Genomic DNA, 12,722 nt, shown 5'->3' with positions numbered 1-12,722 from the left:
ATCACTGGAGTCTTGTGTGGTTTCTGGGCTGTATGGCCAATGTGTTCGAGCAGCATTTTCTCCTTTTTTCATTTTGCCAGCATCTTCAGAGGATCTGGTGGTGGGAGAGCAAGTGGAGTAGAGATACCTGTGGGACATCCAGGGTGAGAAAAAGAACCAATGTCTGTTGACCTAGCGTGAAGGGTGCAGTTAGCAAGCCTGGTTTGCAAGTGTTGGAATGGGATCCATCCATTAGCATGTGTGTAACTGAGAAGAGTGTTTGAGGACATTCGTAGTGAAACCAAGGTGCTATTGTCCTCCCAACCCTGTTATAAGCCTGTGAAACGTGGACTGTCTACAGACGTCACATGCAACTCCTGGAACGATTCCGTCAGCGCTGCCTCCAAAAAATCCTGCAAATCTCTTGGGAAGACAGGCGGGGAAATGTCAGCGTGCTGGAAGAAGGAGCAAAGACCACCAGCATTGTCATTGTATATTGCTTTTTTGTTTTACTGTTGTTGTTATTGCTTATATTGATGTATTGTGGGCTCGGCCTCATGTAAGCCGCACCGGATCTCTTGGGGAGATGGTAGCGGGGTATAAATAAAGTATTATTATTATTATTATTATTATTATTATTGAAGTGGTCCTCCGCCATCAACTCCGCTGGACCGGCCACGTTGTCTGGATGCCCAACCACCGTCTCCCAAAGCAGTTGCTCTATTCCAAACTCAAGAACGGAAAACAGAATGTTTTTGGGCAGGAAAAGAGATTGAAAGATGGGCTCAAAGCCAAGCTTTAAAACTCTGGCATAGACACTGAGAACTGGGAAGCCCTGGCCCTTGAGCACTCTAGCTTGAGGTCAGCTGTGACCAGCAGTGCTGCAGAATTTGAAGAGGCACAAATGGAGGGAGAAAGGGATGAATGTGCCAAGAGGAAGGCGCCTCAAGCCAACCCCAACCAGGACTGCCTTCCAACTGGAAACCAATGCCCTCACTGCGGGAGAAGATGCAGGTCAAGAAGAGGGCTCCACAGTGACCTATGGACCCACCACCAGGACACCGAACTTGGAGGACCATCATCCTTGGATTACGAGGGATTGCCTAGGTAAGTAAACTGAGAAGATTGCATGGTCAGTGGCAAGGGCATCTGCCTGGAAGTTGCCAGCCTTTGTCCCCTTGGGAGTGTTGTTCGCCTGGATCCCACTCCAACACTTGCAAAGCAGGCTTGCTGATTGCACTCTTCACACTTGGGTAATAGACGTTGGTTCTTTTTCCCTCCCTGGAGCTTCCATGGAGCTATATACTCCACTTGCTTGACCACCATCAGATCCTCTGAAGATGCCAGCCACAGGTGCAGGAGGAAGTGCCGCTCGAATGCAGCCATACAGCCCGGAAACCACACAGGACTCCATATTGAATTTTACTTGGTTTCTAACTATGCAAGAACTAGTTTATGTAGTATTTTTAATATCACCTTTTTTGGTGCCTTATAATTGGGTTTATATGTATTTACTTGTTCTGTATGCGAAAGATTCCTCAGCATTAAATAACATTGAATTGAATTGAGTAGCTACACAGCTTCTGAAGTGTCCACCTCAGTGCTCTCTCTTTGCCCTTGGAGGCACACAGTGAAGAAAGACTATTTGGTATCTGTAGCAGAGTCCAGTGTAGCCCAGGCACGTTAGGAATTGTGGGAGTTGAAGTCCAAAACAACCGGACAAGGGTTGAAGTTGGCCCATTCCTGGTGTAGATAATGCTATCTTATATAAATAAAAATAAATTAGCACACAGGACTCCCATGACCAACAGAAAATACTGGAAGGGTTTGGTGGGCATTGACCTTGAGTTTGAGAGTTATAGTTCACCTACATCCAGAGGACACTGTGGACTCAAACAATGATGGATCTGGACCAAACTTGGCACGAATATTCCATATGCCCAAATATGAACACAGATGGAGTTTAGGGAAATAGACCTTGACAATTGGGAGTTGTTGTTACTGGGATGTATAGTTCACCTACAATCAAAGAGCATTCTGAACCCCACCAACAATAGAATTGGGGCAAACTTCCCACACAGAATCCCCCTGACCAACAGAAAATAATTAAGGCCATCCAGTCCAACTCCCTTCACCAGGGCAAGAAAATGTAATCAAAGCCCTCCTGACAAAGAGCCATCCAGCCATAGATGTAGATACATATGATTCACGCACAGAGAGATATAGTATCATAGATTTGAAAGGGACCCCTAAAGAAGGACAATGATATGTTGCATGTTCCCAAGTAGGCAAACCAGACACTCTCCACATCAACACTGACCAAGAAACAGCAAGAAATACTGTTGACCCACAAGCAGAAAGAAATTACATATATTAGAAACCAACACTTTCTCATTACTTTATTTTCCCGATCACCAGACTGGGCCACAGCAATGTGTGGCAGGGGATAGCTAGTATAAATAAAAATGTAATGTTTGTGGGATTAACATAACTCAAAAACCACTGGACGAATTGACACCAAATTTGGACACAAGACACCTATCAGGCCAACGAGTGACCATCACTCATAAAAACACCAAAAACACTGCAGAAAAGATTATTATTATTTTATTTATTATTTGCATTTGTTAACCGCCACTCTCAGCCCGGAGGCGACTCGTGGCGGTGTACAGAACATAGAACATAAAGACAACAATTACAGTAGATTCAAGGCCATAACATACATCTTACCGACACACAGATAATTAAGCTAAAAATCCGCTTCGTCCTGTTTGGGTCATAATCAATCTCATAGTCCTAGTCCAATCCGGTGGTCATTCCAAAGCATAGCACTTAATTGAAGGCTTTTTCGAAGAGCCAGGTCTTCAGGCCCTTGCGGAAGGCCATGAGGGAAGGCGCCTGTCTAATTTCAGCAGGGAGGGAGTTCCACAGCCGGGGGGCCACCACCAAGAAGGCCCGTTCTCTAGTCCCCGCCAAGCATGCCTGTGAGGCAGGCGGGACCGAGAGAAGGGCCTCCCCGGATGATCTCAAGGTCCCCGTGGGCTCGTAGGCCGAGATGCGGTACTCAAGGTATTTTGGGCCGGAACCGTTTAGGGCTTTGTAGGTTAGCACCAGCACCTTGAATTGGGCCCGGTAGCTGATCGGCAGCCAGTGGAGCTGGGACAGCAAGGGCGTTGTGCGCTCCCTGCGTCCCGCTCCGGTTAATAACATGGCTGCCGCGCGCTGGACTAGCTGGAGCTTCCGGGCCGTCTTCAAGGGCAGCCCCACGTAGAGAGCGTTGCAGTAGTCGAGGCGGGATGTGACCAAAGCGTGTACCACCGTGGCCAAGTCAGACTTCCCAAGATACGGGCGCAGCTGGCGCACGAGCCGAAGCTGTGCAAATGCTCCCCTGGTCACCGCTGAAACCTGGGGATCCAGGCTCAGCGATGAGTCCAGGGTCACACCCAAGCTGCGAACCTGCGCCTTCAAGGGGAGTGCGACCCCGTCCAGCACAGGCTGTAACCCTATACCCTGTTCGGCCTTGCGACTGACCAGGAGTACCTCTGTCTTGTCTGGATTTAATTTCAGTTTGTTCGCCCTCATCCAGACCGTCACAGCGGCCAGGCACCGGTTCAGGACTTCGACAGCTTCCTTAGTAGCAGGTGGGAAGGAGTGACAGAGTTGGACGTCATCTGCGTACAGGTGACACCGCACCCTGAAACTCCGGATGATCTCACCCAACGGCTTCATGTAGATGTTAAACAGCATGGGGGACAGTATGGAGCCCTGAGGAACACCACAGGTCAAAGGCTGTGGTGTTGAGCAGGAGTCCCCCAATAACACCTTCTGGGTACGGCCCTCCAGAAATGACCGGAGCCACTGCAGAGCAGTGCCCCCAAGGCCCATCTCTGCAAGGCGTCCCAGAAGAATACCGTGGTCGACGGTATCGAAGGCCGCTGAGAGGTCCAGAAGCACCAACAGGGACACACTCCCCCTGTCTAGCTCCCGGCGGAGATCATCCACTAAGGCGACCAAGACTGTCTCAGTACCATGTCCCGGTCTGAAACCAGACTGTGCCGGATCCAGATAATCCGTGTCTCTCAAGAATACCTGGAGTTGTGAGGCCACCACGCTTTCCATGACTTTGCCCAAGAAGGGAAGATTGGAAACAGGCCGAAAGTTGTCAAATTTAGTGGGGTCTAGTGATGGTTTCTTCAACAGCGGCTTTATGATAGCCTGTTTTAGGCTCGCTGGAATCGTGCCTTCCCGGAGGGAGGCATTAACCACCACCTTTACCCACTCAGCCAATCCCCCTCTGGCCTCTTTCAGAAGCCAGGATGGGCAGGGGTCTAGGATGGACGTGGTAGGCCTCATTCCTCCAAGTATCTTGTCCACATCCTCGGGTTTCACAAACTGAAAAGAATCCATCAAAATAGGACAAGCAGGTGCTTGTGTCACATCCACAGAGACTGCATTTAATGTGGCGTCCAGCCCAGAACGGATCAAAGCGACTTTGTCTGCAAAGAACCGAGCAAATGCTTCACAGCGCGTGGCCGAATTGTCAGGGCTCCCACCTGAGGTAGGGGGAGTTAAAAGACCTCTGACAATCCGAAACAACTCCGCCGGACGGTTTTTTGCAGACGCAATAGTAGCCGCAAAGAAAGTTTTCTTTGCGGCTTTTATTGCCGCGGCATATGCCCTTAGAAAGGACACAAACCGTGCTCGATTTGGCTCGCTTGGGTCCGAGCGCCACACGCTCTCTAGTTCCCTCTTCCTTCGCTTCATCGCTGCCAGCTCCTCAGTGAACCAAGGAGCCGGTTTAGCTCGGTTACTTGAGAGGGGACGTTCCGGAGCGATCCTGTCAATTGCCCTGGTCATCTCCCCATTCCAGAGAGCAACCAAGGCCTCGACATGGTCACCTACCGAGGTGGCGGGAAAATCCCCAAGAGCCGTCAGGAATCCATTCGGATCCATAAGCCTCCTGGGGCGGACCATCTTAATGGGTCCTCCACCCTTGCGGAGGTTAGGGGGCGCAGTGAGCCTGAATCTGATCAGGAAGTGGTCGGTCCATGGCAACGGAGAGATAGACAACTCCTCCACACCGCCACCCTGCTCCCATCCCTGGCAGAAAACCAAGTCCAATGTGTGTCCAGCACAGTGGGTGGGGCCAGTTATTTGCTGGGACAGCCCCATGGTTGCCATGGCAGACATGAAGTCCTGAGCCGCTCCTGTGAGGGTCGCCTCGGCATGGATGTTGAAGTCCCCCAGCACAAGGAGCCGTTGGGACTCCACCACCAGGCTCGAGACCACCCCCGCTAGCTCAGGCAGGGAGACTGTAGTGCAGCGAGGTGGACGGTACACTACAAGAATCCCTATTCTGTCCCGGTCACCCACCCTCAGGTGGACGCATTCAGAATTTGTGGTCTGCGGGATGGGGCTCCTGGTCAGATGGATGGAATCTCTATAGACCACTGCGACCCCGCCTCCCCGTCCTCCGGCTCTTGGTTGGTGTTGCACGGAGAAGCCTGGAGGACAAAGCTGGGAGAGGTTTACGCCCCCCGCTTCACTTTGTTCGTTGTTTGACTTTCCGGTCTTTTCCAATCTCCTTTCTTCCCCTCCACCCCCCGCCCCACCTCATTTTTATTTACAGGGTCCAACCCCCCTCCTCCCCTGTCCCTTACACTAAACAATAGTAACAAGGATAGAACACAGAGGGGGATGGGGGACCACATGGATAACAACAATACACGGCGGTTTTGGATGTTCCGGTCACACCACTAGAGCAGTTCATAAATGCACAAATAAAGTGCTAGATCTAAAGTGCAGTAGCTATAGTAGCTAAAGTGCAATGGCTAAAGTGCAGTAACTAAAGTGTGGCACGGAGGGGATAGAAAGGGCGAAAGTGCTGATGCGGTAGGAGACAAGGCAGGCGCCTTAAGTGCTCACTTACATAAAGATGAAAAAAGCCAAAAAACAAAACAAAAAAATTACAACGCATGCGCAAAACCACATATATACACAAACACACATATATACACATATACAAAAATATATACACACACATATATGCATAAATCATATACACAGACTGAGCCACAGCAACGCATAGCAAGGAATGGCTAATGCTATATATAGCGCGATTGGTGAGGATGAGGGAGAGGACCTTCCTTCTCGGTGGTGGCCCCACCACTTTGGAACACCCTCCCCAGAAGATGAGGCAGGCCCCCGCTTTGGAACTGCCCTCCTTCCGTAGGGATCTGATGACTTGGATGTTTAAACAAGCCTTTGAGAAGGTCTGGCCCAATAGTCTGCAGTCAGTGACACAGCGCTGCACTTTGATCCCATGCCCTGTTCCTTAGCTACAATTTGCACTATCCCATTCCCTTGTCTTGTTTATTTTGGCCATGTCTGATAGTAGTTGTCACCATAGGTCACTGGGCGTTGTTATGAGCTTTAAACTGCTGTTTTTATATGCTGTAGTTTTTACTCTTTCAAATTATACTGTGTGTTTATTTTATGTTTTGTCTTGACATGTTGTGCCATATGTAAGTCACCCTGAGTCCCTTCGGGGAGATGGAGGCAGCGTACAAAAATAAAGTTGTTGATGTTGTTGTTGTTGTTGTATGAGCTTATGATAGGAAACAGGAAAGAAAATACCCAGCATGCTCAGATAAAGCAGGTATAGTGTTCCATCGCTACTTCACAGTTCACTTTTAGCGGACTTGCTGTTTTGCGGGTTTTTGAAAATATTAATAAAAAATATGTAATATTAAATATTTACATCCAGTGGAAGCCAGAGACCCCAGAAGTGTGGTGGCCTGAGGCACAGCGGGCAAGGCCTGCCTCCCTGGCCTTCATAGACCCCAGAAGTGGGGTGGCCTGAGGCGTGGCGGGAAAGGCCTGGCTCCCTTGCCTGCTGCTGCCTACATTGCTCTGGAGGCCAGAGAGGCAGGCAGGTGCCCTTGGGTTGGGCGGGAGGCGGGTAAGGAAGCGGCGGGTAAGAAAATCTATATAAATAAAAATGTAATGTTCGTTTGTGGCATTAACATAACCACTGGATGAATTGACACCAAATTTGGACACAAGACACCTATCAGGCCAGTGAGTGACCATCACTCATAAAAACACTGAAAATCACAGCAGAAGATACTTTAAAAGCCAAAAAAACAAAAAATGCATTACAACACATGCACAAAACCACATATATACACAAACACACATATACACCCACACATATGCATATATACAACACAAAACACATATACACGGACTGGGCTACAGCAACGCATGTCCCAGCTAGTAATATATAAAATGTATGAAATAATGTATAAATATGAAAGTTAATATGACGTCCCTACTTCGCAGATTTTCACTTCTCGTGGGTGGTCCTGAAACGGAACCCCTGCAATGAGTGAGGGAACACTGTCGTTGCAAGTAGTCCTGTTGATTTATTGACCTCTTGAGCGTCTACTCAAAGGCACAAAAACAAATAATGAAGCGTGCTACCTTGGTCAGCTCCAAAGCCTGGAGCGGCTCTTATCTTTTATTGCAGTCTACACTAAATACTATATACAGGAGCAGAGTAAAATACAACATGCATTCCTGGCTTATCATATCTCCTGACATCCGTCTCTGTCACAAGAACTTTAGAAAATTACGCTCTAGCAATACACCACTGCTCTATGCGTTACAAGTTACAGTCCCTCAAACTATTGGAGGGCCGGATTATAATTTGCAAAAGACATGAATTCCTATGCACACTGCACATATCTTATTTGTAGTGCAAAAAACACTTAAAACAATACAATAATTAAAATGAACAATTTTAACAAATATAAACTTATTAGTGTTTCAGTGGGAAGTGTGGGCCTGCTTTTGGCTGACGACATAGGATTGTTGTTGTTGTTGTTGTTTCAGACTTAGGTTGACCCTGAGCGAGGGCTGGGTAAATGACCTTGGAGGGCCGTATCTGGCCCTTGGGCCTTAGTTTGAGGACCCTTGGTTTAAACTGTGTAATGTAGCTATGAAAAACTAAACGCATAGAGCAGTGGTGCATTGCTAGAGCGTAATTTTCTAAAGTTCTTGTGACAGAGATGGATGTCGGGAGATCTGATAAGGAATGCATGTTGCTTCCAGCAATGTATGGCAAAGTGAAGGGACGTATTTTACTCTGCTCCTGTATATAGTATTTAGTGTAGATTGCAATAAAAGATAAGAGCCGATCCAGGCTTTGGTATCAATTCGTCCAGTGGTTTTTGAGTTCTGTTAATCCCACAAACGAACATTACATTTTTATTTATATAGATTATTATTATTATTATTATTATTCTATTAATAGAATACCAAGTTTGCAAACTGTGTGTTTGGTTTGTTTGTTTTTAATGCAACACAACGGTTTTGGTTCGCTCCTGACACGATAAATAAATAAATAAATAAATTGTTGTTGTTGTTGTTGTTGTAGCAGTGTATCCTCAGCTGGGTATTGCCACGTAAATAGTCTGTGACCGAAAGTAGCCGTTACTCTGCTTGCTGGTTTTAGGATTCCTTTTTTTAAATTACTATTTATGTGGTTAGATGTGTTTCTAACATTTTTATATTGCAAAATATGAATGTGGCATGTGTCCATTCCCTTTCTCTCTCTCTCTCTCCTCTCAGCCTGCACCAACCCCTTTGCTGCATCTGCCGCCACGCAGCCTACGCTGCCTTCCACGAATCCCTTCCAGACCAATGGGTTGGGCCCAGGTAAGCCCTTTTTCCCCAGTTGGAGCAGGCATGGGCCAACTTGGGCCCTCCAGGTGTTTTGGACTTCAACTCCCACAATTCCTAACAGCCGATAGGCTGTTAGGAATTGTGGGAGTTGAAGTCCAAAACACCTGGAGGGCCCAAGTTGGCCCATGCCTGCTCTAAAACACCTGAGAACAAGTCTACTCCCTTTTCTTTCAACATAGCTGTCACACCCCAATCTCTCCCTGATTTCTCTTTGCAGGGGCCTTTGTGGTGGGCTCGCCCAGCAGCTTCTCCTCTTCCTCTTCCTCCCCGCTTTCGGGGGTCTTTGGGTCTCCGTTGCAGCAGCAGCCTCAACCGCAGCCCCCCCTCTTCCCTCCGCAAGCGGTCCTGGCCCAGCAGAACGGCGGCGGTAAGAGACAGAGCCTTGGTTGTGGAAATGAGTGGTCACTGGCCACAAGGCGCCCCTTGTCTATTGGTTTACCCCGCTGTCCTCTTCTCAGGGTCGCCTTTCAGCGGATTCGCCGTGCCCAAAGCCGGACAGAGGCCGCTCGGACAGCCGGTTGGCATCTCCACCAATCCTTTTGTGGTGAGCACCCCTTCGTCTCCACCTACTCTGTCCCCCTTTCGAGGCCCTTTGCAGGTCATTTTGGCTCTAATCCTGCCTGTTCCTCCCAAAAGCAAGGAATGGCCATGCAGAGGGGCTTTGGAGGGTCTCCAAGGGGCTGTTCTGCGGCTCTTTATGCAGATCTAGTTTGCCAGAATGGCAACCCTTGAGGTCAGAGACCTGGAGATTTTGAGTCATACAATCCTAGAGTTGGAAGAGACCACAAGGACCAGCCAGTGCCCCCCAACAGCCCAATTATTATTATTATCATTATTATTATTATTATTATTATTATTATTATTATTATTATTATTATGCACATGCTGGGTGGCCATCTATCAGGAGGGATTGGGTGTCTTCCAGGAGGGAGTTGGGCTGGGTGGTTCCCCCCAAAAGCAGAGGGAGGCAATGCAGAACAGCTTTGGAGGGTCTCCAAGGGGCTGTTCTGTGGTTCTTTATGCAGATCTAATTTGCCAGAATGGCAACCCTTGAGATCAGAGACCTGGAGATTTTGAGTCATACAATCCTAGAGTTGGAAGAGACCACAAGGACCAGCCAGTTCCCGCCCCCCCCCCCAATAACCCTGTTATTATTATTATAGTATTATTATTATGCACATGCTGGGTGGCCATCTATCAGGAGGGATTGGGTGTCTTCCAGGAGGGAGTTGGGCTGGGTGGTTCCCCCCAAAAGAAGAGGGAGGCAATGCAGAACAGCTTTGGAGGGTCCCCAAGGGGCTGTTCTGTGGTTCTTTATGCAGATCTAGTTTGCCAGAATGGCAACCCTTGAGGTCAGAGACCTGGAGATTTTGAATCATACAATCCTAGAGTTGGAAGAGACCCCAAGGGCCACCCAGTCGAACTCCCTCCTGGAAGACACCCAATCCCTCCTGATAGATGGCCACCCAGCATGTGCATAATAATAATAATAATAATAATAATAATAATAATAATAATAATAATAATAGGGTTGTTGTAGGTTTAATAATAATAATTATAATTATTATTATAATTATTATTATTATTATTATTACAAAAAACCACAGTATGTCTCAGCAAACGAGATATCTATGCTGGATACTACTACTACTACTACTACTAATAATAATAATAATAATAATGGTAATTATTATTATTATACCTACAACAACCCTATTATTATTATTATTATTATTATTATGCACATGCTGGGTGGCCATCTATCAGGAGGGATTTATTACAGGATGTCCATATGTATGCTAAGTTTTTACAAGGATCATTGCCTGTATGGGTGCGTGTTGAGGAAGAACACCTGCACAATTAAGCAATTAAGCTTGAGCCACTCCCTGCATGGAGTATATCATGAGGAGTGTTTCCTAGTGTATTCAGAGAGGGTGATCAGATGATCAGGAAGAGACTTCTATACTACAGGACTTGCTGAAGATCCTGAACAATTTACTACAAGACTCCTTGCACCAATGAAGAAGCAGTGAATGCATGATTTTAATGCATTGGACTTTGGTGTGAGTTATTTTGCTGCAATGGACTAAGTTTATTTTCAAGGCTGGTTATTTTGTAAAGCTGCATATTTATCTCTGAATACTCAAGAGTAAATTTTGTTTTTCCTTTTACTCTATTTTATTTATTTATCATGTCATAAGCAAGCAGAACATTGTATTACATTTCTAACAGAACAAAACAAACAAACAAACAGATAAAAAAACCCACAAATTTTGCAAACTTGGTAGCTGATTAAATGTCCTTTGACCAGTAGCTGGCCATTTGGAGTGCCTCTGGTGTTGCCGCAAAGAAGGTCCTCCATTGTGCATGTGGCTGGGCTCAGGGTGCATTGCAGCAGGTGGTCAGTGGTTTGCTCTTCTCCGCACTCGCATGTCGTGGATTCAACTTTGTAGCCCCATTTCTGAAGGTTGGCTCTGCATCTCGTGGTGCCAGAGCGCAGTCTGTTCAGTGCCTTCCAAGTCGCCCAGTCATCCGTGTGCCCAGGGGGGAGTCTCTCATCTGGTATCACCCACGGATTGAGGTGCTGGGTTTGAGCCTGCCCCTTTTGGACTCTTGCTTGCTGAGGTGTTCCAGCGAGTGTCTCTGTACATCTTAGAAAACTATTTCTTGATTTAAGTTGTTGACGTGCTGGCTGATACCCAAACAGAGGATGAGCTGGGGATGTCTCTGCCTTGGTCCTTTCACTATTGGCTGCTACTTCCCGGCGGATGTCAGGAGGTGCAATACCGGCTAAGCAGTGTCATTTCTCCAGTGGTGTAGGGCGCAGACACCCCGTGATAATGCGGCATATTTATCTCTGACTACTGAAGAGTAAATTTTGTTTTTCCTTTTACTCTGACTCTGTGTGATTCAACTAGAGGGCTGAGGCTGGGAAGACTACTGGGTAGCTTCTGCTTAGACTGATAAACCGCAACAGGATTGGGTGTCTTCCAGTTTGGAGTTGGACTGGATGGCCCTTGGGGTCTCTTCCAATTCAAAATCTCTAGGTCTTTGACCTCAATAATAATAATAATAATAATAATAATAATAATAATAATAATAATTATTATTATTATTATTATTATTATCATCATCCAGCATAGAGATCTCATTTGCAGGGACTGTTTGCAAGCCCGGTGTCTCCCATCCTATATCTGCAACACTCTGCATTCTTCCTTTGCTGACTGTCTCTTCTTTCCCTCCGCAGACCCCGATGTCGCCCTCGCCGTTCTCCCTGGCGAAGCATCCCCACACCAACCCCTTCTTATAGCGCCGGCGGAGAAAGAGAGGCATCCTCCCCTTCACCCCTGTCGCACTTTGAACGCATTTCGGAGAGGACGCCCTGCCCTTCCGCTGGTCTGCGTGGCCCGGGCAGGGCGGGGGACGCTCCCCACAGTGCTTTAAAACGGACGAGGGCGCGTTGCATGGTGAGGAGGAGGTTACGGGAAGGAGGCAGAGAGAAGGGATCCTAGAAGCAAATGCTTGGGAGAAAAGGAGGAAGGCAACAACATTGAATTTGCACAGCCTTCCTCTTTGCCTGCACTTAAAGAGATGCACCTTCCAAAAGCAAGCATGGGCCAACTTTGGCCCTCCCTCCAGGTGTTTTGGACTTCAACTCCCACAATTCCTAACGGCCTACCGGCCGTTAGGAATTGTGGGAGTTGAAGTCCAAAACACCTGGAGGGAGGGCCAAAGTTGGCCCATGCCTGCTGTCCAAAATCATGGGGACACAGACCACCAAAACAACCCCAGTCTCCCTCCAAACTTCCTTCTTTTGCAAGGCTGTTTCCTTCCCCTTCCCAGATCTATTGTCACTTTAAAAGAAACCAAAACCATGTTATTTTTTGCAAAAGGTCAATTTTTTGCAATTTCTGGAAACGGGTGGCGAAAAAAAGAGAAGCGATCATTGTGTCTTCGATTTGTATTTTTTGGGAGCACAGAACCACAGAGTGATT

General features: G+C 47.3%; 1 protein-coding gene across 1 annotated transcript in view; it reads left to right on the top strand.

Moving 5' to 3' along the window:
* AGFG2 (ArfGAP with FG repeats 2) overlaps positions 1-12,260 on the top strand; it is a 47,670-nt gene extending 35,410 nt beyond the window's left edge. The window contains exons 9-12 of the mRNA XM_060779802.2: positions 8,614-8,700; positions 8,945-9,094; positions 9,186-9,271; positions 11,975-12,260. Coding sequence (XP_060635785.2) covers positions 8,614-8,700; positions 8,945-9,094; positions 9,186-9,271; positions 11,975-12,037 — 386 coding nt within the window. The 3' untranslated portion in view covers positions 12,038-12,260. The remainder of the gene's footprint in view (positions 1-8,613; positions 8,701-8,944; positions 9,095-9,185; positions 9,272-11,974) is intronic.
* Positions 12,261-12,722: the final 462 nt, after the last annotated feature.

Source organism: Anolis sagrei, chromosome 6, assembly GCF_037176765.1.
Source record: "Anolis sagrei isolate rAnoSag1 chromosome 6, rAnoSag1.mat, whole genome shotgun sequence".
NCBI classification, from domain to species: domain Eukaryota; kingdom Metazoa; phylum Chordata; class Lepidosauria; order Squamata; family Dactyloidae; genus Anolis; species Anolis sagrei.
The sequence above is the reverse complement of the archived record's forward strand: the minus strand, read 5'-3'. Positions and strand labels throughout refer to the sequence as shown.